This window comes from Argopecten irradians, chromosome 1 (genome assembly GCF_041381155.1).
Source record: "Argopecten irradians isolate NY chromosome 1, Ai_NY, whole genome shotgun sequence".
Taxonomy (NCBI): Eukaryota; Metazoa; Mollusca; class Bivalvia; order Pectinida; family Pectinidae; genus Argopecten; species Argopecten irradians.
This window is the reverse complement of record NC_091134.1, coordinates 38,926,491-38,952,373: the sequence shown is the minus strand read 5'-3', so window position 1 is coordinate 38,952,373 and position 25,883 is coordinate 38,926,491. Positions and strand designations below refer to the sequence as shown.

Sequence of the window (25,883 nt, the reverse complement as noted above, 5' to 3'; positions counted from 1 at the left end):
AAGAAAAATACTAAATCGTCTGCTGCTGTTTTTTGATGGTGAAAAATACAATTTGTCAGCTGTGGAGCATCGTTAACAACTAGCTGTTACAATAAAATTACATAATTAATTTAAGTGAGAAATTACATTCTGTTATTATCAAAACTAGATTGTTCATCCAACTAACAATTACATAAAGCTGCCTTTTCAACATAAACCTTGTATAATATGCGACATATTGTCTAATTACATCACCTTTTCACGCGTTTCACATCACCTTTTCACGCGTAACTGTCTCACATATCCATGATGACCTCACCAATTCCAGATCAAATCAAGTCAACATTAATACACTATTGAATTATACATATCAATGGCTGCAGCTATGTTTTTATTTCAGGTGTTGTAAAATCAAATAGTCAAGACACAATATACATGAAATTCTTTTAAATTTTTGATTGAGTAAGATGTTAAACAGTTTGATATGGAAACAAAAGTAATTTTATTGAACATGTTTGACTGTAATAATGTATTTTTGATATGTACACTTGTATTTGATTGGAGTGATTGACATGTTACCACTAATGTTCATCACTGACATACATGTTTTTTTATATTTTCAATACAATATTTTGATAAAAAATGGTGAATTAGATTGTTTGAAAATATGCTGCAATGTGATAATGACATCTTCGATAATGTTTGCTGCATGTATAATGATGACATCATTGTCTAGCATGTACAAGCTGTCTTTTCCCTACTCTAGTAAAAAGACACAGTTAAATCTTTTCCCTAGCATTCGTAAGATAACCATATTAAGTATGGCAGAAAAAAGTTGTTGCTGGTCATCATGGGATAACCAAAGGAAACATTTGAGTTCCTACATTTGAGGGAGAGTGAATAATGGATAACATACATAGGGCAACATTTTTATATTTTGATATTTTGTATCATACATTTAAATCAGAAATCCTACCTGGAGAGCCCTGTAACGACATCCCCAATGAATGTACAGCCTTGTCTACCTGTAGTGAGGGTATATGTACCTGTAACACAGGTTACTATGACAGTGGTGATACATGTCAATTAAGTAAGTAACAACAAATATACAATAAAAATTAGTGAATTCAATTGTTTAGAAACATGCTGCAATGTGACAGAATTAAAGGGACAATTCATTCTACGAGAACATTAAAATTTGTATATATATCGGAAAACCCCCAGTTCTAATGCAAATTAGATCAGTCGGTTTTACTGTGATATGTCAGAAATCCCATGGTGGTGAAATGCGTGTGAAATATTCAAACTCACTCGCTGTCCGCCATTACACATTGTGGTCGAATATCTTGTATGCCGAACCCAGTCCCTTGCTCGTAGAGTAATGCTACTTTTGTCTAGAACAGCTCAAATCGCTCTGACAGAAGTGTGTTTACCTTATTAGGTGAATTGTCTTGCCTAAAAAATCATTATATCACCTCCACAGTGGTTATGTAGTTCATTTGTTTAACGTGCGTGACCTTGGCTCGGATATTGGTACAGCGTACATATTGTACCTGCTTAATCGTATTGATCAACGATTTGTAATTACAACGGTATCAATTAAAATACTAAACAATGACGTGGAATTTGTCAATATCTTTTGTTATATGTTTCATAAGAAATGTAGAACAATACATTTATGCCATATTTTGCTTCTTGGTTATGTAAAAGAATTAGCGTGAGTGAATTGTCCCTTTAAGGACATCTTCGACAATGTTTGCTGCATGTATAATGATGACATCATTGTCTAGCGTCTACAAGCTGTTTTTTCCCTACTCCAGTAAAAGATGATTAAATTTTTTCTATAGCATTCGTTAGATAACCATATTAATTAAGAATATGACAGAAAAAGTGGTTTCTGGTAACCATGAGATAACCAGGTGAAACATTGGAGTTAACTCCGACATTTGAGGGAGAGTGAATAATGGATAACATGCATAGGGAACATGTTTATGTTTTGATATTTTGTATAAAGGTGAAACTATTAAGTAAAATATTTTATGATAATGAAAACAAATCTTAAAGACTTTGTAGCATGTTGATTGATCATAATATTCGTAAGTAAAAAATAACAATCATTTAATATCATTCGATTAAGCCAGACTGTGGTTTTAATCATAAATAGCAATAGCTCATTTATCTATCTATCTTTAATACCACATCAAAAACCAAATTTATTGTTTTTACAAAATCCTTCCAAATCAGGACTAAATCCCGGAGTATCATGTGCAGCATTACCTGGGGATGCATGTAAAGACAACTCTATGTGTACCAATAATGTGTGCAGCTGTGACAATGGTTACTATGACAATGATGGTCCGTCAGCCAATAACGGGATATGTACTCCAAGTAAGTCAGGAGATAGTGATCAGGCTTACTAACAAACAACTGATGCTGTAGTTAGATCACATAGAACAAATAAAGATTCACTGACAAGGAGAAGCCTCCCTTACCAGATAAAAACGACGACACAAGCTTTTTATTAGCCCACCATCATCAGATGGTGGGCTATTCAAATCGCCTTTCGTCCGTGGTCCGTCGCCCGTCCGTCCGTCCGTCCGTTAACAATTCTTGTTACCGCTATTTCTCTAAAAGTACTGAAGGGATCTTTCTCAAATTTCATATGTATTTTCCCCTAGGACCCTAGTTGTGCATATTGTATTTTGGGACTGATCGGTCAACAAGATGGCCGCCAGGCCGCCATCTTGGATTTTGATAGTTAAAGTTTGTTACCGCTATTTCTCAGAAAGTACTGAAGGGATCTTTCTCAAATTTCATATGTAGGTTCCCCTAGGACCCTAGTAGTGCATATTGCATTTTGGGACTGATCGGTCAACAAGATGGCCGCCAGGTAGCCATCTTGGATTTTGATAGTTAAAGTTTGTTACCGCTATTTCTCAGAAAGCACTGAAGGGATCTTTCTCAAATTTCATATGTAGGTTCCCCTAGGACCCTAGTTGTGCATATTGCATTTTGGGACTGATCGGTCAACAAGATGGCCGACCAGCCGCCATCTTGGATTTTGATAGTTAAAGTTTGTTACCGCTATTTCTCAGAAAGCACTTAAGGGATCTTTCTCAAATTTCATATGTAGGTTCCCCTAGGACCCCAGTTGTGCATATTGCATTTTGGGACTGATCGGTCAACAAGATGGCCGACCGGTGGCCATCTTGGATTTTGATAGTTAAAGTTTGTTACCGCTATTTCTCAGAAAGTATTGAAGGGATTGTTCTCAAATTTCATATGTAGGTTCCTCTAGGACCCTAGTTCTGCATATTACATTTTGGGACTGATCGGTCAACAAGATGGCCGACCAGCAGCCATCTTGGATTTTGATAGTTAAAGTTTGTTACGGCTATTTCTCAGAAAGTATTGAAGGGATTGTTCTCAAATTTCATATGTAGGTTTCCCTAGGACCCTAGTAGTGCATATTGCATTTTGGGACTGATCAGTCAACAAGATGGCCGCCAGGTAGCCATCTTGGATTTTGATAGTTAAAGTTTGTTACCGCTATTTCTCAGAAAGCACTGAAGGGATCTTTCTCAAATATCATATGTAGGTTCCCCTAGGACCCTAGTTGTGCATATTGCATTTTGGGACTGATCGGTCAACAAGATGGCCGCCAGGTAGCCATCTTGGATTTTGATAGTTAAAGTTTGTTACCGCTATTTCTCAGAAAGCACTGAAGGGATCTTTCTCAAATTTCATATGTAGGTTCCCCTAGGACCCCAGTTGTGCATATTGCATTTTGGGACTGATCGGTCAACAAGATGGCCGACCGGTGGCCATCTTGGATTTTGATAGTTAAAGTTTGTTACCGCTATTTCTCAGAAAGTATTGAAGGGATTGTTCTCAAATATCATATGTAGGTTCCTCTAGGACACTAGTTCTGCCTATTGCATTTTGCGACCACCATCTTGGAGTTTGAAAAGCAGAAAAAAGAAGTGTAAGTTTGAAAAGCAGAGAAAAGATCCCTCTTTCATTTGTCAGACATAGATCAATCTTTGGTGGGCGCCAAGATCCCTCTGGGATCTCTTGTTAATCACTAAAATGCTGTACAACATATGTATCCTTGGGTCTTTTATTAATGAAATATTTCATATTGTTACCAACAAGTCTACTGTTTTAACATGGAATTTTGTTCTGAAAAACATGCTGTGGAACCACAGATATAAATATATACATGTACAATGTAATTTGTCTTGTACATTTATTTATTGAAACACATTGTCCCAATGGCCAGCTATAACTGGTTCTATACAAAATCAAAACCACAAAATAATTTTTATATCAGACTGGCCAGTACCATTCTCTGGAATATTGAAAATATCCCTAAAATTTGGCTGCAGTTGATTATTTTTTGTATCTATAGAATCAGACATGTAGCAGATTTTAGATATATATAGATACTACATGTCTGATTCTAGATATTCTTGAATATTAGATAACTAAATAACTTTACTAACAGTACAAAAATAAGTATGATTATTCTCATAGTAATGTGTATACATTGTATTTTATGTACATTAGCTGGAAAACTTTCCTTAGTCAATTAACACCAAAACTTTGTAAATACACTTAAAATAGTTTGATAGAAGTGACTAACTTGCTAACAGAAACAATGATTTGAATTATTAAAAGGTGGTTGTAATTTACAAAAAACTGCATGCCCTAATTAAAAATCATATTTTTGAATGATTAATTTTAAAGTTTGGATAACCTTATTTATAGGCCATATATAACAAAAATGATATGTTTTAACTTAACACAAACGCAAGTATAAAATATGAATGCTCTACACATGCAGAGTAAATTTAATTACATTTCAGTTGTTGTTAAATCAGATCGTCAAGACACAATATACGTGTAATTCTTTAATTTTTTGATTGAGTAAGATGTTAAACAGTTTGATATTGAAACAAAGGATATATTATTGAACATGTTTGACTGTTATAATGTATTTTTGATATGGACTCTTGTATTTGATTGGAGTGATTGACATGTTACCACTAATGTTCATCACTGACAGACCTGGGTTTTGTATTTTCAATACAATATTTTGATAAAAAATGGTGAATTAAATTGTTTAGAAACATGCTGCAATGTGACAAAATTAAGGACATCTTCGACAAAGTTCTGCTGCATGTATAATGATGACATCATTGTCTAGCATGTACAAGCTGTCTTTTCCCTACTCTAGTAAAAAGACACAGTTAAATCTTTTCCCTAGCATTCGTAAGATAACCATATTAAGTATGGCAGAAAAAAGTTGTTGCTGGTCACCATGGGATAACCAAAGGAAACATTTGAGTTCCTACATTTGAGGGAGAGTGAATAATGGATAACATACATAGGGCAACATTTTTATATTTTGATATTTTGTATCATACATTTAAATCAGAAATCCTACCTGGAGAGCCCTGTAACGACATCCCCAATGAATGTACAGCCTTGTCTACCTGTAGTGAGGGTATATGTACCTGTAACACAGGTTACTATGACAGTGGTGATACATGTCAATTAAGTAAGTAACAACAAATATACACAACACAAATTTCATGCTGGTTCTTTATTGCAATAATTACTGTGAAGTATAAATCATATTGTAACAAATCTGTAAGGATTGTCTTTGTTGCATGTTGATTGATTCCAATGTTTAAAAGTAAAAGCTTAGCTTCACCTTCACAATCATTTCATATCATTCATAGATTATGGTTTTAGTCATTAATACTTCATTTGCCTTTTACCACATCAAAAAACCTACATAATTGATTGTTTGAACCATATCCTTCCAAATCAGGACTAAATCCAGGAGTATCATGTCCAGTATCACCAACAAACGCATGTAAGGTCAACTCTATATGTATTGGTGGTATGTGTACCTGTAACAATGGTTACTATGACAGTGATGGTTTGTCAACCAATAACGGGATATGTACTCCAAGTAAGTCAGGAGATAAGTGATCAGGCTTACTAACAAACAACTGATGCTGTAGTTAAAGATATTTATTTCAGTTGTTGTTAAATCAGATGGTCAAGACACAATATACATGTAAGATGTTCAACAGTTTGTTCTGGAAACAAAAGATATATTATTGAATGTGTTTGACCGTTAAATAATGTATTTTTAGCTCACCTGGCCCGAAGGGCCGGTGAGCTTATGTCATGGCGCTGCGTCCGTCGTCCGTCCGTCGTCCGTCCATCAACATTTCCTTTAAATCGCTACTAGTCATAGAGTTCTGCATGGATTGTAACCAAATTTGGCCACAAACATCCTTGGGGGAAGGGGAACAGAACTTGTATAAATTTTGGCTCTGACCCCCCGGGGGCAGGAGGGGCGGGGCCCAATAGGGGAAATAGAGGTAAATCCTATAAATCGCTACTTGTCCTAGAGTTCTGCATGGATTGTAACCAAATTTGGCCACAAACATCCTTGGGGGAAGGGGAACAAAACTTGTATAAATTTTGGCTCTGACCCCACGGGGGCAGGAGGGGCGGGGCCCAATAGGGGAAATAGAGGTAAATCCTATAAATCGCTACTTGTCCTAGAGTTCTGCATGGATTGTAACCAAATTTGGCCAGAAACATCCTTGGCGGAAGTGGAACAGAACTTGTATAAATTTTGGCTCTGACCCCCTGGGGACAGGAGGGGCGGGGCCCAATAGGGGAAGTAGAAGTAAATCCTATAAATCGCTACTTGTCCTAGAGTTCTGCATGGATTGTAACCAAATTTGGCTAGAAACATCCTTGGCGGAAGGGGAACAGAACTTGTATAAATTTTGGCTCTGACCCCCTGGGGACAGGAGGGGCGGGGCCCAATAGGGGAAGTAGAGGTAAATCCTATAAATCGCTACTTGTCCTAGAGTTCTGCATGGATTGTAACCAAATTTGGCCACAAACATCTTAGTGGGAAGGGGAACAGAACTTGTATAAATTTTGGCTCTGATCCCCTGGGGGCAGGAGGGGCGGGCCTAATAGGGGAATTAGAGGTAAATGCTATAAATCGCTAATAGCCATATAGTTCTGCTTTGATTTTAACCAAATTTGGCCCAGAAACATCCTTGGGGTTAACAGAATTTGTATAAATTTTGGCTTTGACCCCTTGGAGCAGAAAGAGTGGGGCTCGATAGGGGAATTAGGGGTAAATATTCAAATTCCTTCAGAAAAGAAACAATGAACCTGTATTCAGAACATTCTTAGGCATTACAAACCAGGTGAGCAATATACAGGCCCTCTGGGCCTCTTGTTGATATGTAAACTTGTATTTGATTGGAGTGATTGACATGTTACCACTAATGTTCATCACTGACAGACCTGGGTTTTGTATTTTCAATACAATATTTTGATAAAAAATGGTGAATTAAATTGTTTAGAAACATGCTGCAATGTGACAAAATTAAGGACATCTTCGACAAAGTTCTGCTGCATGTATAATGATGACATCATTGTCTAGCGTGAACAAGCTGTCTTTTCCCTACTCCAGTAAAAGACACAGTTAAATCTTTTCCCTAGCAATCGTAAGATAACCATATTTATTAAGTATATGACAAAAAAGTTGTTTCTGGTCACCATGGGATAACCAAGGGAAATATTGGAGTTTAACTCCTACATTTGAGGGAGAGTGAATAATGGATAACATACATAGGGCAACATTTTTATGTTTTGCTATTTTGTATCATACATTTAAATCAGAAATCCTACCTGGAGAGCCCTGTAACAATGTCCTCAATGAATGTACAGCCTTGTCTACCTGTAGTGGGGGTATATGTACCTGTAACACAGGTTACTATGACAGTGGTGCTACCTGTCAATTAAGTAAGTAACAACAAATATACACAACACAAATTTCATGCTGGTTCTTAATTGCAATAATTACTGTGAAGTATAAATCATATTGTAACAAATCTGTAAGGATTGTCTTTGTTGCGTGTTGATTGATCACAATATTTAAAAGTGAAAACTTAACTTCACCTTCACAATCATTTAATATCATCTATAACCATAGATTATGGTTTTAGTCATTAATACTTCATTTGCCTTTTACCACATCAAAAAAACAAATTAATTGTTTGAACCATTAAATCAGGACTAAATCCAGGAGTATCATGTCCATCATCACCAACAAACGCCTGTAAGGACAACTCTGTGTGTACCAATAATGTGTGTACCTGTAACAATGGTTACTATGACAGTGATGGTTCAGCCACCAGGCAATGGTGGGGCATGTACTACAAGTAAGTCAGGAGATAGTGATCAGGCTTACTAACAAACAACTGATGCTGTAGTTAAAGATCACATAAGGTAAATAAAGAATCACTGACAAGGAGAAGCCTCCGTTGTCTTATTAACATGATAACACATTACAGCTTTTAGCCCCTGCGAATTGATGTTCATGAACTTTCATGAACCATGAAATGTTCATGAATGTTCATGAACTTTCTGTAAATGTTCATGAATTGTTCATTAAATTTTTCATATCAAGTTCATGAACCAGTTCATGAACATTGGTTCATGAAGTGTCCATGAAGTTTCATGAACTATTCATGAATAGTTCATGAACATAATATCTAAATATGGTTGTCATGAACTGTTCATGAACATCAGAAGATTGTTCATGAACTTTTTTTTTAATTCATGAACTATTAATGAACATAAATTATATTTTCATGAACTAAATTGAAGTTAATGGTTATATATTAATTATGCTTTAAAAACATGCCTTGATTTTTTAATTCTAAATTTGGTTTATTTTTTTTTTTCTATTTTTCAAAAATATGTGGAGCTCAAAAAATTTTTTTTTCCCATAAAATCAAAGAGAAGCCTCATGCATGATCACATGACAAACAATCTGGCTTTTGATTGGGTGCTGGAATATAGGGTCATGACATCACCAGATTTTAAACAGTGATGGATTCATTTACAAAGAGATGAACTATGTGCAACAATTCTTAGGATATCTTATAATCCAAAGGTTCATATTATGGATTGATGACACAGTTTACAGGTATGTTAAATATCTAATTATATTGTTTGTTTGATTTCAATTTAATGTGCATAGCATATCTTTAGGAGCTGGAGTTTGCATGTACATGTGTGTGCAACATAACATGGAGATCTCTGATTTGATTTCTACAAGTACACGAGCTAGTTTCATAACCTGAAAGGTGTGAAACAATAAAGAAATGTATAAATAATTGGTATCTAAAATATTAAAGGTTAATATACAAATGTATGTAGAATCTGTTTTTTTTCAAAAGTCACATTTTAAAACTATTGAAACTTTCCATTTACTGGCTCCATTTGTTTGACAGGAAATGCTTCCAATGTACTGGGTGGTAGTCAGCATCAGTTGATATACATGGTAGCTAGTCCTTTAATTAATGATAAATATTAGCATTTTATGGATACAGAAGCTATCAAATGTAAACTAGTCATTTAAGGGTCAGGACATTTCCTTTCACAAGCTAGTAGCCAGAAATGTATGCGCACATAATATTGTGCTTAGACATGTGTAAGGAATTTACACACTGAGATTAAGGATGGACCATGGCCTCAAGGTCATACTTAGTGGGGATAGGGAAGGGGTACAGAGAAGGGGAAACAGCTGGACACAAAGGGCCCTTGCACTTATTACTGTCAGCGTAAACTTCACCACTGAACTACAATAGACAGGTTTATTCAACATATATGCTATCAAAGGAAATGTTTTCAACTCTCTTTAAAAAAAACCCCAAACTAAACAATAATTTCATATATTGTATGCAATGTATGTTATTATGACATCAATTCATAATTTATACTATAAGTTTGCCATTTTCTCCTAAAAAGAAAATTCAATGCTTGAAAAATAAACATGTCAGTGGAGACATTTTTATATATATATTTTTTTTCAATATTAAAGTAGGATTGTAACAGTTGTAATTCATTACAAGTTTGGATTCAGTATTGAACTGGTTATGATGCAGTTCATGAACTGGTTATGATGTAGTTCATGAACTGTTCATGAACACTTATTCATGAACTGTCATCAATTTGTTCATGAACAGTTCATGAAGCATTGTTTACTATTTTCATTTGGCCATTTAATGTTCATGAATAATTCATGAACTTTTATGAACAGTTCATCAAATGTTCATGAATCTGTTCATGAATTATTCATGATCGATTCGCAGGGGAATTGATCATTAAAACTTTGTACAACATATGTATACTGGGTCTTTTATTAATGAAATATTGTTACCAACAAATCTACTGTATACAACTTATGTATACTGAGGCCTCTCATTTTTGAAATAATGCATTTTATTTGTTATCAACTGAACAAATCTACTGTAGTTTGAACATAGAATTTTTATTTATATCTATAGAATCAGACATGTAGCAGATTTTAGATATATATAGATACTACATGTCTGATTCTAGATATTCTTGAATATTAGATAACTAAATAACTTTACTAACAGTACAAAAATAAGTATGATTATTCTCATAGTAATGTGTATACATTGTATTTTATGTACATTAGCTGGAAAACTTTCCTTAGTCAATTAACACCAAAACTTTGTAAATACACTTAAAATAGTTTGATAGAAGTGACTAACTTGCTAACAGAAACAATGATTTGAATTATTAAAAGGTGGTTGTAATTTACAAAAAACTGCATGCCCTAATTAAAAATCATATTTTTGAATGATTAATTTTAAAGTTTGGATAACCTTATTTATAGGCCATATATAACAAAAATGATATGTTTTAACTTAACACAAACGCAAGTATAAAATATGAATGCTCTACACATGCAGAGTAAATTTAATTACATTTCAGTTGTTGTTAAATCAGATCGTCAAGACACAATATACGTGTAATTTTTTAATTTTTTGATTGAGTAAGATGTTAAACAGTTTGATATTGAAACAAAGGATATATTATTGAACATGTTTGACTGTTATAATGTATTTTTTGATATGGACTCTTGTATTTGATTGGAGTGATTGACATGTTACCACTAATGTTCATCACTGACAGACCTGGGTTTTGTATTTTCAATACAATATTTTGATAAAAAATGGTGAATTAAATTGTTTAGAAACATGCTGCAATGTGACAAAATTAAGGACATCTTCGACAAAGTTCTGCTGCATGTATAATGATGACATCATTGTCTAGCATGTACAAGCTGTCTTTTCCCTACTCTAGTAAAAAGACACAGTTAAATCTTTTCCCTAGCATTCGTAAGATAACCATATTAAGTATGGCAGAAAAAAGTTGTTGCTGGTCACCATGGGATAACCAAAGGAAACATTTGAGTTCCTACATTTGAGGGAGAGTGAATAATGGATAACATACATAGGGCAACATTTTTATATTTTGATATTTTGTATCATACATTTAAATCAGAAATCCTACCTGGAGAGCCCTGTAACGACATCCCCAATGAATGTACAGCCTTGTCTACCTGTAGTGAGGGTATATGTACCTGTAACACAGGTTACTATGACAGTGGTGATACATGTCAATTAAGTAAGTAACAACAAATATACACAACACAAATTTCATGCTGGTTCTTTATTGCAATAATTACTGTGAAGTATAAATCATATTGTAACAAATCTGTAAGGATTGTCTTTGTTGCATGTTGATTGATTCCAATGTTTAAAAGTAAAAGCTTAGCTTCACCTTCACAATCATTTCATATCATTCATAGATTATGGTTTTAGTCATTAATACTTCATTTGCCTTTTACCACATCAAAAAAACCTACATAATTGATTGTTTGAACCATATCCTTCCAAATCAGGACTAAATCCAGGAGTATCATGTCCAGTATCACCAACAAACGCATGTAAGGTCAACTCTATATGTATTGGTGGTATGTGTACCTGTAACAATGGTTACTATGACAGTGATGGTTTGTCAACCAATAACGGGATATGTACTCCAAGTAAGTCAGGAGATAAGTGATCAGGCTTACTAACAAACAACTGATGCTGTAGTTAAAGATATTTATTTCAGTTGTTGTTAAATCAGATGGTCAAGACACAATATACATGTAAGATGTTCAACAGTTTGTTCTGGAAACAAAAAGATATATTATTGAATGTGTTTGACCGTTAAATAATGTATTTTTTAGCTCACCTGGCCCGAAGGGCCGGTGAGCTTATGTCATGGCGCTGCGTCCGTCGTCCGTCCGTCGTCCGTCTCCATCAACATTTCCTTTAAATCGCTACTAGTCATAGAGTTCTGCATGGATTGTAACCAAATTTGGCCACAAACATCCTTGGGGGAAGGGGAACAGAACTTGTATAAATTTTGGCTCTGACCCCCCGGGGGCAGGAGGGGCGGGGCCCAATAGGGGAAATAGAGGTAAATCCTATAAATCGCTACTTGTCCTAGAGTTCTGCATGGATTGTAACCAAATTTGGCCACAAACATCCTTGGGGGAAGGGGAACAAAACTTGTATAAATTTTGGCTCTGACCCCACGGGGGCAGGAGGGGCGGGGCCCAATAGGGGAAATAGAGGTAAATCCTATAAATCGCTACTTGTCCTAGAGTTCTGCATGGATTGTAACCAAATTTGGCCAGAAACATCCTTGGCGGAAGTGGAACAGAACTTGTATAAATTTTGGCTCTGACCCCCTGGGGACAGGAGGGGCGGGGCCCAATAGGGGAAGTAGAAGTAAATCCTATAAATCGCTACTTGTCCTAGAGTTCTGCATGGATTGTAACCAAATTTGGCTAGAAACATCCTTGGCGGAAGGGGAACAGAACTTGTATAAATTTTGGCTCTGACCCCCTGGGGACAGGAGGGGCGGGGCCCAATAGGGGAAGTAGAGGTAAATCCTATAAATCGCTACTTGTCCTAGAGTTCTGCATGGATTGTAACCAAATTTGGCCACAAACATCTTAGTGGGAAGGGGAACAGAACTTGTATAAATTTTGGCTCTGATCCCCTGGGGGCAGGAGGGGCGGGCCTAATAGGGGAATTAGAGGTAAATGCTATAAATCGCTAATAGCCATATAGTTCTGGCTTTGATTTTAACCAAATTTGGCCCAGAAACATCCTTGGGGTTAACAGAATTTGTATAAATTTTGGCTTTGACCCCTTGGAGCAGAAAGAGTGGGGCTCGATAGGGGAATTAGGGGTAAATATTCAAATTCCTTCAGAAAAGAAACAATGAACCTGTATTCAGAACATTCTTAGGCATTACAAACCAGGTGAGCAATATACAGGCCCTCTGGGCCTCTTGTTGATATGTAAACTTGTATTTGATTGGAGTGATTGACATGTTACCACTAATGTTCATCACTGACAGACCTGGGTTTTGTATTTTCAATACAATATTTTGATAAAAAATGGTGAATTAAATTGTTTAGAAACATGCTGCAATGTGACAAAATTAAGGACATCTTCGACAAAGTTCTGCTGCATGTATAATGATGACATCATTGTCTAGCGTGAACAAGCTGTCTTTTCCCTACTCCAGTAAAAGACACAGTTAAATCTTTTCCCTAGCAATCGTAAGATAACCATATTTATTAAGTATATGACAAAAACAGTTGTTTCTGGTCACCATGGGATAACCAAGGGAAATATTGGAGTTTAATTCCTACATTTGAGGGAAAGTGAATAATGGATAACATACATAGGGCAACATTTTTAGGTTTTGATATTTTGTATCATATATTTTATAATCAGAAATCCTACCTGGAGAGTCCTGTAACAACATCCTCAATGAATGTACAGCCTTGTCTACCTGTAGTGGGGGTATATGTACCTGTAACACAGGTTACTATGACAGTGGTGCTACCTGTCAATTAAGTAAGTAACAACAAATATACACAACACAAATTTCATGCTGGTTCTTAATTGCAATAATTACTGTGAAGTATAAATCATATTGTAACAAATCTGTAAGGATTGTCTTTGTTGCGTGTTGATTGATCACAATATTTAAAAGTGAAAACTTAACTTCACCTTCACAATCATTTAATATCATCTATAACCATAGATTATGGTTTTAGTCATTAATACTTCATTTGCCTTTTACCACATCAAAAAAACAAATTAATTGTTTGAACCATTAAATCAGGACTAAATCCAGGAGTATCATGTCCATCATCACCAACAAACGCCTGTAAGGACAACTCTGTGTGTACCAATAATGTGTGTACCTGTAACAATGGTTACTATGACAGTGATGGTTCAGCACCAGGCAATGGTGGGGCATGTACTACAAGTAAGTCAGGAGATAGTGATCAGGCTTACTAACAAACAACTGATGCTGTAGTTAAAGATCACATAAGGTAAATAAAGAATCACTGACAAGGAGAAGCCTCCGTTGTCTTATTAACATGATAACACATTACAGCTTTTAGCCCCTGCGAATTGATGTTCATGAACTTTCATGAACCATGAAATGTTCATGAATGTTCATGAACTTTCTGTAAATGTTCATGAATTGTTCATTAAATTTTTCATATCAAGTTCATGAACCAGTTCATGAACATTGGTTCATGAAGTGTCCATGAAGTTTCATGAACTATTCATGAATAGTTCATGAACATAATATCTAAATATGGTTGTCATGAACTGTTCATGAACATCAGAAGATTGTTCATGAACTTTTTTTTTAATTCATGAACTATTAATGAACATAAATTATATTTTCATGAACTAAATTGAAGTTAATGGTTATATATTAATTATGCTTTAAAAACATGCCTTGATTTTTTAATTCTAAATTTGGTTTATTTTTTTTTTTTCTATTTTTCAAAAATATGTGGAGCTCAAAAAATTTAATTTTTCATAAAATCAAAGAGAAGCCTCTTGCATGATCACATGACAAACAATCTGGCTTTTGATTGGGTGCTGGAATATAGGGTCATGACATCACCAGATTTTAAACAGTGATGGATTCATTTACAAAGAGATGAACTATGTGCAACAATTCTTAGGATATCTTATAATCCAAAGGTTCATATTATGGATTGATGACACAGTTTACAGGTATGTTAAATATCTAATTATATTGTTTGTTTTGATTTCAATTTAATGTGCATAGCATATCTTTAGGAGCTGGAGTTTGCATGTACATGTGTGTGCAACATAACATGGAGATCTCTGATTTGATTTCTACAAGTACACGAGCTAGTTTCATAACCTGAAAGGTGTGAAACAATAAAGAAATGTATAAATAATTGGTATCTAAAATATTAAAGGTTAATATACAAATGTATGTAGAATCTGTTTTTTCAAAAGTCACATTTTAACTATTGAAACTTTCCATTTACTGGCTCCATTTGTTTGACAGGAAATGCTTCCAATGTACTGGGTGGTAGTCAGCATCAGTTGATATACATGGTAGCTAGTCCTTTAATTAATGATAAATATTAGCATTTTATGGATACAGAAGCTATCAAATGTAACTAGTCATTTAAGGGTCAGGACATTTCCTTTCACAAGCTAGTAGCCAGAAATGTATGCGCACATAATATTGTGCTTAGACATGTGTAAGGAATTTACACACTGAGATTAAGGATGGACCATGGCCTCAAGGTCATACTTAGTGGGGATAGGGAAGGGGTACAGAGAAGGGGAAACAGCTGGACACAAAGGGCCCTTGCACTTATATACTGTCAGCGTAAACTTCACCACTGAACTACAATAGACAGGTTTATTCAACATATATGCTATCAAAGGAAATGTTTTCAACTCTCTTTAAAAAAACCCCAAACTAAACAATAATTTCATATATTGTATGCAATGTATGTTATTATGACATCAATTCATAATTTATACTATAAGTTTGCCATTTTCTCCTAAAAAGAAAATTCAATGCTTGAAAAATAAACATGTCAGTGGAGACATTTTTATATATATATTTTTTTTCAATATTAAAGTAGGATTGTAACAGTTGTAATTCATTACAAGTTTGGATTCAGTATTGAACTGGTTATGATGCAGTTCATGAACTGGTTATGATGTAGTTCATGAACTGTTCATGAACACTTATTCATGAACTGTCATCAATTTGTTCATGAACAGTTCATGAAGCATTGTTTACTATTTTCATTTGGCCATTTAATGTTCATGAATAATTCATGAACTTTTATGAACAGTTCATTCAAATGTTCATTCTGTTTGTATTCATGATCTATAGAATTGATCATTTAAAACTTTGTACAGACATTAATGCCAACAAATCTACTGTATAGCAACTTATGATTTTAGATAATATTTTATTTGTTATACTACATGTAGTCTGATTTTTTTATATCTAGATATTCTTGAATATACATGTCTAGATAACTAAATAACTTTACTACTAACAGTACAAAAATAAGTATGATTATTCTCATAGTAATGTGTATACATTGTATTTTATGTACATTAGCTGGAAAACTTTCCTTAGTCAATTAACACCAAAACTTTGTAAATACACTTAAAATAGTTTGATAGAAGTGACTAACTTGCTAACAGAAACAATGATTTGAATTATTAAAAGGTGGTTGTAATTTACAAAAAACTGCATGCCCTAATTAAAAATCATATTTTTGAATGATTAATTTTAAAGTTTGGATAACTTATTTTATAGGCCATATATAACAAAAATGATATGTTTTAACTTAACACAAAACGCAAGTATAATAAAATATGAATGCTCTACACCATGCAGAGTAAATTTAATTACATTTCAGTTGTTGTTAAATCAGATCGTCAAGACACAATATACGTGTAATTCTTTAATTTTTTGATTGAGTAAGATGTTTAAACAGTTTGATATTGAAACAAAGGATATATTATTGAACATGTTTGACTGTTATAATGTATTTTTGATATGGACTCTTGTATTTGATTGGAGTGATTGACATGTTACCACTAATGTTCATCACTGACAGACCTGGGTTTTGTATTTTCAATACAATATTTTGATAAAAAATGGTGAATTAAATTGTTTAGAAACATGCTGCAATGTGACAAAATTAAGGACATCTTCGACAAAGTTCTGCTGCATGTATAATGATGACATCATTGTCTAGCATGTACAAGCTGTCTTTTCCCTACTCTAGTAAAAAGACACAGTTAAATCTTTTCCCTAGCATTCGTAAGATAACCATATTAAGTATGGCAGAAAAAAGTTGTTGCTGGTCACCATGGGATAACCAAAGGAAACATTTGAGTTCCTACATTTGAGGGAGAGTGAATAATGGATAACATACATAGGGCAACATTTTTATATTTTGATATTTTGTATCATACATTTAAATCAGAAATCCTACCTGGAGAGCCCTGTAACGACATCCCCAATGAATGTACAGCCTTGTCTACCTGTAGTGAGGGTATATGTACCTGTAACACAGGTTACTATGACAGTGGTGATACATGTCAATTAAGTAAGTAACAACAAATATACACAACACAAATTTCATGCTGGTTCTTTATTGCAATAATTACTGTGAAGTATAAATCATATTGTAACAAATCTGTAAGGATTGTCTTTGTTGCATGTTGATTGATTCCAATGTTTAAAAGTAAAAGCTTAGCTTCACCTTCACAATCATTTCATATCATTCATAGATTATGGTTTTAGTCATTAATACTTCATTTGCCTTTTACCACATCAAAAAACCTACATAATTGATTGTTTGAACCATATCCTTCCAAATCAGGACTAAATCCAGGAGTATCATGTCCAGTATCACCAACAAACGCATGTAAGGTCAACTCTATATGTATTGGTGGTATGTGTACCTGTAACAATGGTTACTATGACAGTGATGGTTTGTCAACCAATAACGGGATATGTACTCCAAGTAAGTCAGGAGATAAGTGATCAGGCTTACTAACAAACAACTGATGCTGTAGTTAAAGATATTTATTTCAGTTGTTGTTAAATCAGATGGTCAAGACACAATATACATGTAAGATGTTCAACAGTTTGTTCTGGAAACAAAAGATATATTATTGAATGTGTTTGACCGTTAAATAATGTATTTTTAGCTCACCTGGCCCGAAGGGCCGGTGAGCTTATGTCATGGCGCTGCGTCCGTCGTCCGTCCGTCGTCCGTCCGTCCATCAACATTTCCTTTAAATCGCTACTAGTCATAGAGTTCTGCATGGATTGTAACCAAATTTGGCCACAAACATCCTTGGGGGAAGGGGAACAGAACTTGTATAAATTTTGGCTCTGACCCCCCGGGGGCAGGAGGGGCGGGGCCCAATAGGGGAAATAGAGGTAAATCCTATAAATCGCTACTTGTCCTAGAGTTCTGCATGGATTGTAACCAAATTTGGCCACAAACATCCTTGGGGGAAGGGGAACAAAACTTGTATAAATTTTGGCTCTGACCCCACGGGGGCAGGAGGGGCGGGGCCCAATAGGGGAAATAGAGGTAAATCCTATAAATCGCTACTTGTCCTAGAGTTCTGCATGGATTGTAACCAAATTTGGCCAGAAACATCCTTGGCGGAAGTGGAACAGAACTTGTATAAATTTTGGCTCTGACCCCCTGGGGACAGGAGGGGCGGGGCCCAATAGGGGAAGTAGAAGTAAATCCTATAAATCGCTACTTGTCCTAGAGTTCTGCATGGATTGTAACCAAATTTGGCTAGAAACATCCTTGGCGGAAGGGGAACAGAACTTGTATAAATTTTGGCTCTGACCCCCTGGGGACAGGAGGGGCGGGGCCCAATAGGGGAAGTAGAGGTAAATCCTATAAATCGCTACTTGTCCTAGAGTTCTGCATGGATTGTAACCAAATTTGGCCACAAACATCTTAGTGGGAAGGGGAACAGAACTTGTATAAATTTTGGCTCTGATCCCCTGGGGGCAGGAGGGGCGGGCCTAATAGGGGAATTAGAGGTAAATGCTATAAATCGCTAATAGCCATATAGTTCTGCTTTGATTTTAACCAAATTTGGCCCAGAAACATCCTTGGGGTTAACAGAATTTGTATAAATTTTGGCTTTGACCCCTTGGAGCAGAAAGAGTGGGGCTCGATAGGGGAATTAGGGGTAAATATTCAAATTCCTTCAGAAAAGAAACAATGAACCTGTATTCAGAACATTCTTAGGCATTACAAACCAGGTGAGCAATATACAGGCCCTCTGGGCCTCTTGTTGATATGTAAACTTGTATTTGATTGGAGTGATTGACATGTTACCACTAATGTTCATCACTGACAGACCTGGGTTTTGTATTTTCAATACAATATTTTGATAAAAAATGGTGAATTAAATTGTTTAGAAACATGCTGCAATGTGACAAAATTAAGGACATCTTCGACAAAGTTCTGCTGCATGTATAATGATGACATCATTGTCTAGCGTGAACAAGCTGTCTTTTCCCTACTCCAGTAAAAGACACAGTTAAATCTTTTCCCTAGCAATCGTAAGATAACCATATTTATTAAGTATATGACAAAAAAGTTGTTTTCTGGTCACCATGGGATAACCAAGGGAAATATTGGAGTTTAACTCCTACATTTGAGGGAGAGTGAATAATGGATAACATACATAGGGCAACATTTTTATGTTTTGCTATTTTGTATCATACATTTATAATCAGAAATCCTACCTGGAGAGCCCTGTAACAATGTCCTCAATGAATGTACAGCCTTGTCTACCTGTAGTGGGGGTATATGTACCTGTAACACAGGTTACTATGACAGTGGTGCTACCTGTCAATTAAGTAAGTAACAACAAATATACACAACACAAATTTCATGCTGGTTCTTAATTGCAATAATTACTGTGAAGTATAAATCATATTGTAACAAATCTGTAAGGATTGTCTTTGTTGCGTGTTGATTGATCACAATATTTAAAAGTGAAAACTTAACTTCACCTTCACAATCATTTAATATCATCTATAACCATAGATTATGGTTTTAGTCATTAATACTTCATTTGCCTTTTACCACATCAAAAAAACAAATTAATTGTTTGAACCATTAAATCAGGACTAAATCCAGGAGTATCATGTCCATCATCACCAACAAACGCCTGTAAGGACAACTCTGTGTGTACCAATAATGTGTGTACCTGTAACAATGGTTACTATGACAGTGATGGTTCAGCACCAGGCAATGGTGGGGCATGTACTACAAGTAAGTCAGGAGATAGTGATCAGGCTTACTAACAAACAACTGATGCTGTAGTTAAAGATCACATAAGGTAAATAAAGAATCACTGACAAGGAGAAGCCTCCGTTGTCTTATTAACATGATAACACATTACAGCTTTTAGCCCCTGCGAATTGATGTTCATGAACTTTCATGAACCATGAAATGTTCATGAATGTTCATGAACTTTCTGTAAATGTTCATGAATTGTTCATTAAATTTTTCATATCAAGTTCATGAACCAGTTCATGAACATTGGTTCATGAAGTGTCCATGAAGTTTCATGAACTATTCATGAATAGTTCATGAACATAATATCTAAATATGGTTGTCATGAACTGTTCATGAACATCAGAAGATTGTTCATGAACTTTTTTTTTAATTCATGAACTATTAATGAACATAAATTATATTTTCATGAACTAAATTGAAGTTAATGGTTATATATTAATTATGCTTTAAAAACATGCCTTGATTTTTTAATTCTAAATTTGGTTTATTTTTTTTTTTCTATTTTTCAAAAATATGTGGAGCTCAAAAAATTTAATTTTTCATAAAATCAAAGAGAAGCCTCTTGCATGATCACATGACAAACAATCTGGCTTTTGATTGGGTGCTGGAATATAGGGTCATGACATCACCAGATTTTAAACAGTGATGGATTCATTTACAAAGAGATGAACTATGTGCAACAATTCTTAGGATATCTTATAATCCAAAGGTTCATATTATGGATTGATGACACAGTTTACAGGTATGTTAAATATCTAATTATATTGTTTGTTTGATTTCAATTTAATGTGCATAGCATATCTTTAGGAGCTGGAGTTTGCATGTACATGTGTGTGCAACATAACATGGAGATCTCTGATTTGATTTCTACAAGTACACGAGCTAGTTTCATAACCTGAAAGGTGTGAAACAATAAAGAAATGTATAAATAATTGGTATCTAAAATATTAAAGGTTAATATACAAATGTATGTAGAATCTGTTTTTCAAAAGTCACATTTTAACTATTGAAACTTTCCATTTACTGGCTCCATTTGTTTGACAGGAAATGCTTCCAATGTACTGGGTGGTAGTCAGCATCAGTTGATATACATGGTAGCTAGTCCTTTAATTAATGATAAATATTAGCATTTTATGGATACAGAAGCTATCAAATGTAACTAGTCATTTAAGGGTCAGGACATTTCCTTTCACAAGCTAGTAGCCAGAAATGTATGCGCACATAATATTGTGCTTAGACATGTGTAAGGAATTTACACACTGAGATTAAGGATGGACCATGGCCTCAAGGTCATACTTAGTGGGGATAGGGAAGGGGTACAGAGAAGGGGAAACAGCTGGACACAAAGGGCCCTTGCACTTATATACTGTCAGCGTAAACTTCACCACTGAACTACAATAGACAGGTTTATTCAACATATATGCTATCAAAGGAAATGTTTTCAACTCTCTTTAAAAAAAACCCAAACTAAACAATAATTTCATATATTGTATGCAATGTATGTTATTATGACATCAATTCATAATTTATACTATAAGTTTGCCATTTTCTCCTAAAAAGAAAATTCAATGCTTGAAAAATAAACATGTCAGTGGAGACATTTTTATATATATATTTTTTTTCAATATTAAAGTAGGATTGTAACAGTTGTAATTCATTACAAGTTTGGATTCAGTATTGAACTGGTTATGATGCAGTTCATGAACTGGTTATGATGTAGTTCATGAACTGTTCATGAACACTTATTCATGAACTGTCATCAATTTGTTCATGAACAGTTCATGAAGCATTGTTTACTATTTTCATTTGGCCATTTAATGTTCATGAATAATTCATGAACTTTTATGAACAGTTCATCAAATGTTCATGAATCTGTTCATGAATTATTCATGATCGATTCGCAGGGGAATTGATCATTAAAACTTTGTACAACATATGTATACTGGGTCTTTTATTAATGAAATATTGTTACCAACAAATCTACTGTATACAACTTATGTATACTGAGGCCTCTCATTTTTGAAATAATGCATTTTATTTGTTATCAACTGAACAAATCTACTGTAGTTTGAACATAGAATTTTTATTGCGTAGAAACTTTGGTTGTTTTTGTGGTGGCTTTTGAACCACAGATATAAATACAATGCGATTCATCTTCTACTGTAACATTGATCAAAATACACTGTATACCTTTTGCCAATTGTGATTGTTTCCATCCAAATGATATTTTGAAAGCTCCAAACCAGGAAAAAAATGTACTCTCAAAAAATTCATGTTATACATAGATAACTCATTTTACTAACAGTACAAAAAGTAAACAGCTAGTGTATAGGTACGAATACTCATAATGTTGATATATTATATAACTGACAACATATTCATTATTGGTCAATTAATTAAATTAACACCTCCAATAGGTAAATACACTTAAAACAGTTTTGATAGAAATGGCTAACTTGCTAACAGAATTATTAAATGATATCATTTACAGAATTTGATCTTAACTATATAGAAACATTAATGCTTGAATAAACATAAACATTGTTGACCAACTTACTAAAAGAAATACTCCTCATTATTATATTGCATGTGATTTTGACATAATTTGAATTAATGATGAAAATATTTCAAGTGATACAAATGCATAATACACCTGAACTATAAAAATAATTGAATGTGTTGTATACATAACCTGATGGAAGTGAGTGAATGAAGTAGTTAAAATTTCATGGATGTTGTTTTAGTTAATAATGATCAGTTAACAAGAATAAATAGAATACAATTTATCATTGTATAAGTGTTCAGTCATGCATGCATGCTCTTCACAGAATAAATTAAAGCAATTAATTTACACATCATGGACTACAACCTACGCTGATTTTAGGTGTTTTTGAAACACAAGATAAACTGTAGATATATTCTAATTTTGATTGAGGAAAATGTTTGACAATTTGTTATTTGAGCAAAAACTATTCATTGAATGGGTTTGGCTGTTAACAACTAAGTTCAATGTGTTTTTGATTGGAGTGATTGACATGTTACCATTAACGTTATTTATTTCTGTCTAAGAAACTCTTAATGTACTATTAGGCTGCATGTTGACAGGTACTGATCGAGTCTACACCATATAATGTGGTTTTTGTCTGGATACTCCAGCTTTCCTCTACAACTAGTCTGTTCTTAACCCTTAAGTGACAATTACATAGATGCTGTAAATAATCAACGAATAGAATATGTGTTGAATTAAATTTAAAGTAATTGATTGATCGCCAGCTGTCAATCAAACCGCACGTGACTTTGTATTTTGTATTGTGTGTGCTACGATGTTTGCTCCGACATTGAATAGAAACACGTGCGTTTGTGAGCACGAGGCGTGGCTCTATTACACCTGGCGATCGGTCAATTAACCCACGGATAAGTTGAAGTCGACCGGACTGTAGGCAAAACATTCAATTTGATTTATTGTTTGACTCCAGTGTTTCTATGAATGGACATATATCAAATGAAATAGCCCACACAGGTAGATTTCTGGGATTTTGACACTTTCAGAAAGTCAAAACTGAAGTGTCTTCTTGATTCTGCATATTCAGTTTAGAACAAATCCAAAAACACAACAGTGGCCATATTGCGAATTGGCTGACAGTGATCATATTTGATTTAAAAATTGGAGTCTGTTGCTGTTATACTTTGGATCCCTATGTGTATTAAATATTTTGAAAGGAAAAGAAAGCAGAGAAAAGATCTAGCTTCTTTACATTGACTGACAAACATTGTTTGGTTTATGCAAAGATCCCTCCGGGATGGATCCTTTGTAAATTGATCTGTTTTTACAACTGCAAATCATTTCAGGTACTGATATTCAATAGCATTTCTTTTATTAACAGCTGACTGTAAACAGTTAGTATTTTAACTCTGAAGACTTCAAAGTTTCAATTTCCAAATATTTTATTGACAAAAAGATGTTGATATATCTATTAAAGGATTGACCTATCTTAGTCCTCTCCTGATTGCAGGTGGTACATTAGACTAATGGTACAATGTACTATACTCCATTTTCTATTAAAAGTTTGACTGGAGAAGACTAATGGTACAATTAATGTACTATACTCCACAACTAGATGACATGAAATGTTTTATTTAACTTACATTGAACATCATTGACAGGAGTTGGAGGTTTATGATGTTTGATATGTTTTACTTATTAGCAGAGTTACCTTAATGTTTCTGATCTGTTCAGATCCAATGCCGGGGTGACAGGTTACTAACAGCTGAACTGTTTTAGTTTCAGAGTTTGCAGTAACATTTTGTGCTTACAAAGGTAACCCACAACATGATGTGGTCGGGTTGATTATGTAACAAACATATTATATTTCAGAGCTTGCATTAAGTGTCTCCTGTAACAGTGCCCTGACTGGTGTGGTCCAGTGTTCTGATACCAATGCTGAGTGTACAAGTACTGGAGGAAATGTGTGCAGGTGTAAGACAGACTATTTTGACAGTAATGGATATAATACACCAGGTGGCACCTGTACATCAAGTAAGTCCTCATTAAATGATTTAACAATTTCATATCTCAATTAATTACTAACTGATTTTCATGGTGACATGGGTCAAATCTTTTAACATATTTAAACAGCTGTTTTTCATTCACCATTAGGCAATAATTAGATATTGGGCATTAACACACATTGCATTTGAAAGCTTCTTGTAGCTGTTTAAATAAATAACCTTGACTTATTTTACAAGGCCTAGAATTTATAAAAAAAAAACTTTTCCATATTTTAAAGTGTATAAGCCACACTTTTTTTTCTTGGAAATCAGCATTGTGGCTTGTACTCAGGTGTGGCTTATTCATGAACAAAAACAAAAATCAGAGGATAAATATAGTATCCATGGTAAGATTTGATGGTCATTTGTATTACAGTTTTGTTGTATAAGAACTTAAGAAGGTTGCCTGTATTGGCATTAATAAAATGTTATACAACTCAGAAGGTGATAGATGATAAAAAGATTATATTGCATCCTATGTTGAACTTTGACAATTAGAGTGTCTGGTCAGCTCTATCTGAAGATCATTGATATTGCTGTACTATCAGGTTAGAAATGTCAAATTTTAAGGGCAATTTTAGTTCAAAATGTTTTTTACATGAAATTTGTGTGTTATTTCTGATGTTTAGTGGTGTTATTGGTGTTATTACAAATGCTTGTCAGCTCTGAAGGTCATTGGTTCATATTGTTTACAGTGTCAACTATGAAGGTCATTTGTATATATTGTTTACAGTGTCAACTATGAAGGTCATTGGTACATATTGTTAACAGTGTCAGCTATGAAGGTCATTGGTACATATTGTTTACAGTGTCAACTATGAAGGTCATTTGTATATATTGTTTACAGTGTCAACTATGAAGGTCATTGGTACATATTGTTTACAGTGTCAACTATGAAGGTCATTGGTACACATTGTTTACAGTGTCAACTATGAAGGTCATTGGTACACATTGTTTACAGTGTCAACTATGAAGGTCATTGGTACACATTGTTTACAGTGTCAGCTATGAAGGTCATTGGTACATATTGTTAACAGTGTCAACTATGAAGGTCATTGGTACATATTGTTTACAGTGTCAGATCTGAAGGTTACTGGTACACATTGTTTACTGTGTCAACTATGAAGGTCATTGGTACATATTGTTTACAGTGTCAACTATGAAGGTCATTGGTACATAT

General features: G+C 34.4%; 1 protein-coding gene across 2 annotated transcripts; it reads left to right on the top strand.

Moving 5' to 3' along the window:
• The first annotated feature begins 485 nt into the window (after positions 1–485).
• LOC138327253 (tenascin-like) lies at positions 486–24,751 on the top strand. Of its 2 annotated transcripts, XM_069273232.1 has the most exons (13): positions 629–1,069; positions 2,224–2,367; positions 5,420–5,542; positions 5,819–5,962; positions 11,416–11,538; positions 11,816–11,959; positions 13,716–13,838; positions 14,110–14,256; positions 17,291–17,413; positions 17,690–17,833; positions 19,588–19,710; positions 19,982–20,128; positions 24,531–24,751. In XM_069273232.1, exons 1-13 carry the CDS (start codon positions 883–885, stop codon positions 24,734–24,736), a joined length of 1,878 nt encoding a protein of 625 aa, XP_069129333.1. In that variant the 5' UTR covers positions 629–882; the 3' UTR covers positions 24,737–24,751. The 2 variants fall into 2 exon arrangements, with proteins under 2 accessions (XP_069129337.1, XP_069129333.1); XM_069273236.1 differs by lacking the exons at positions 19,588–19,710; positions 19,982–20,128 and having other exon boundaries at positions 486–1,069.
• Positions 24,752–25,883: the final 1,132 nt, after the last annotated feature.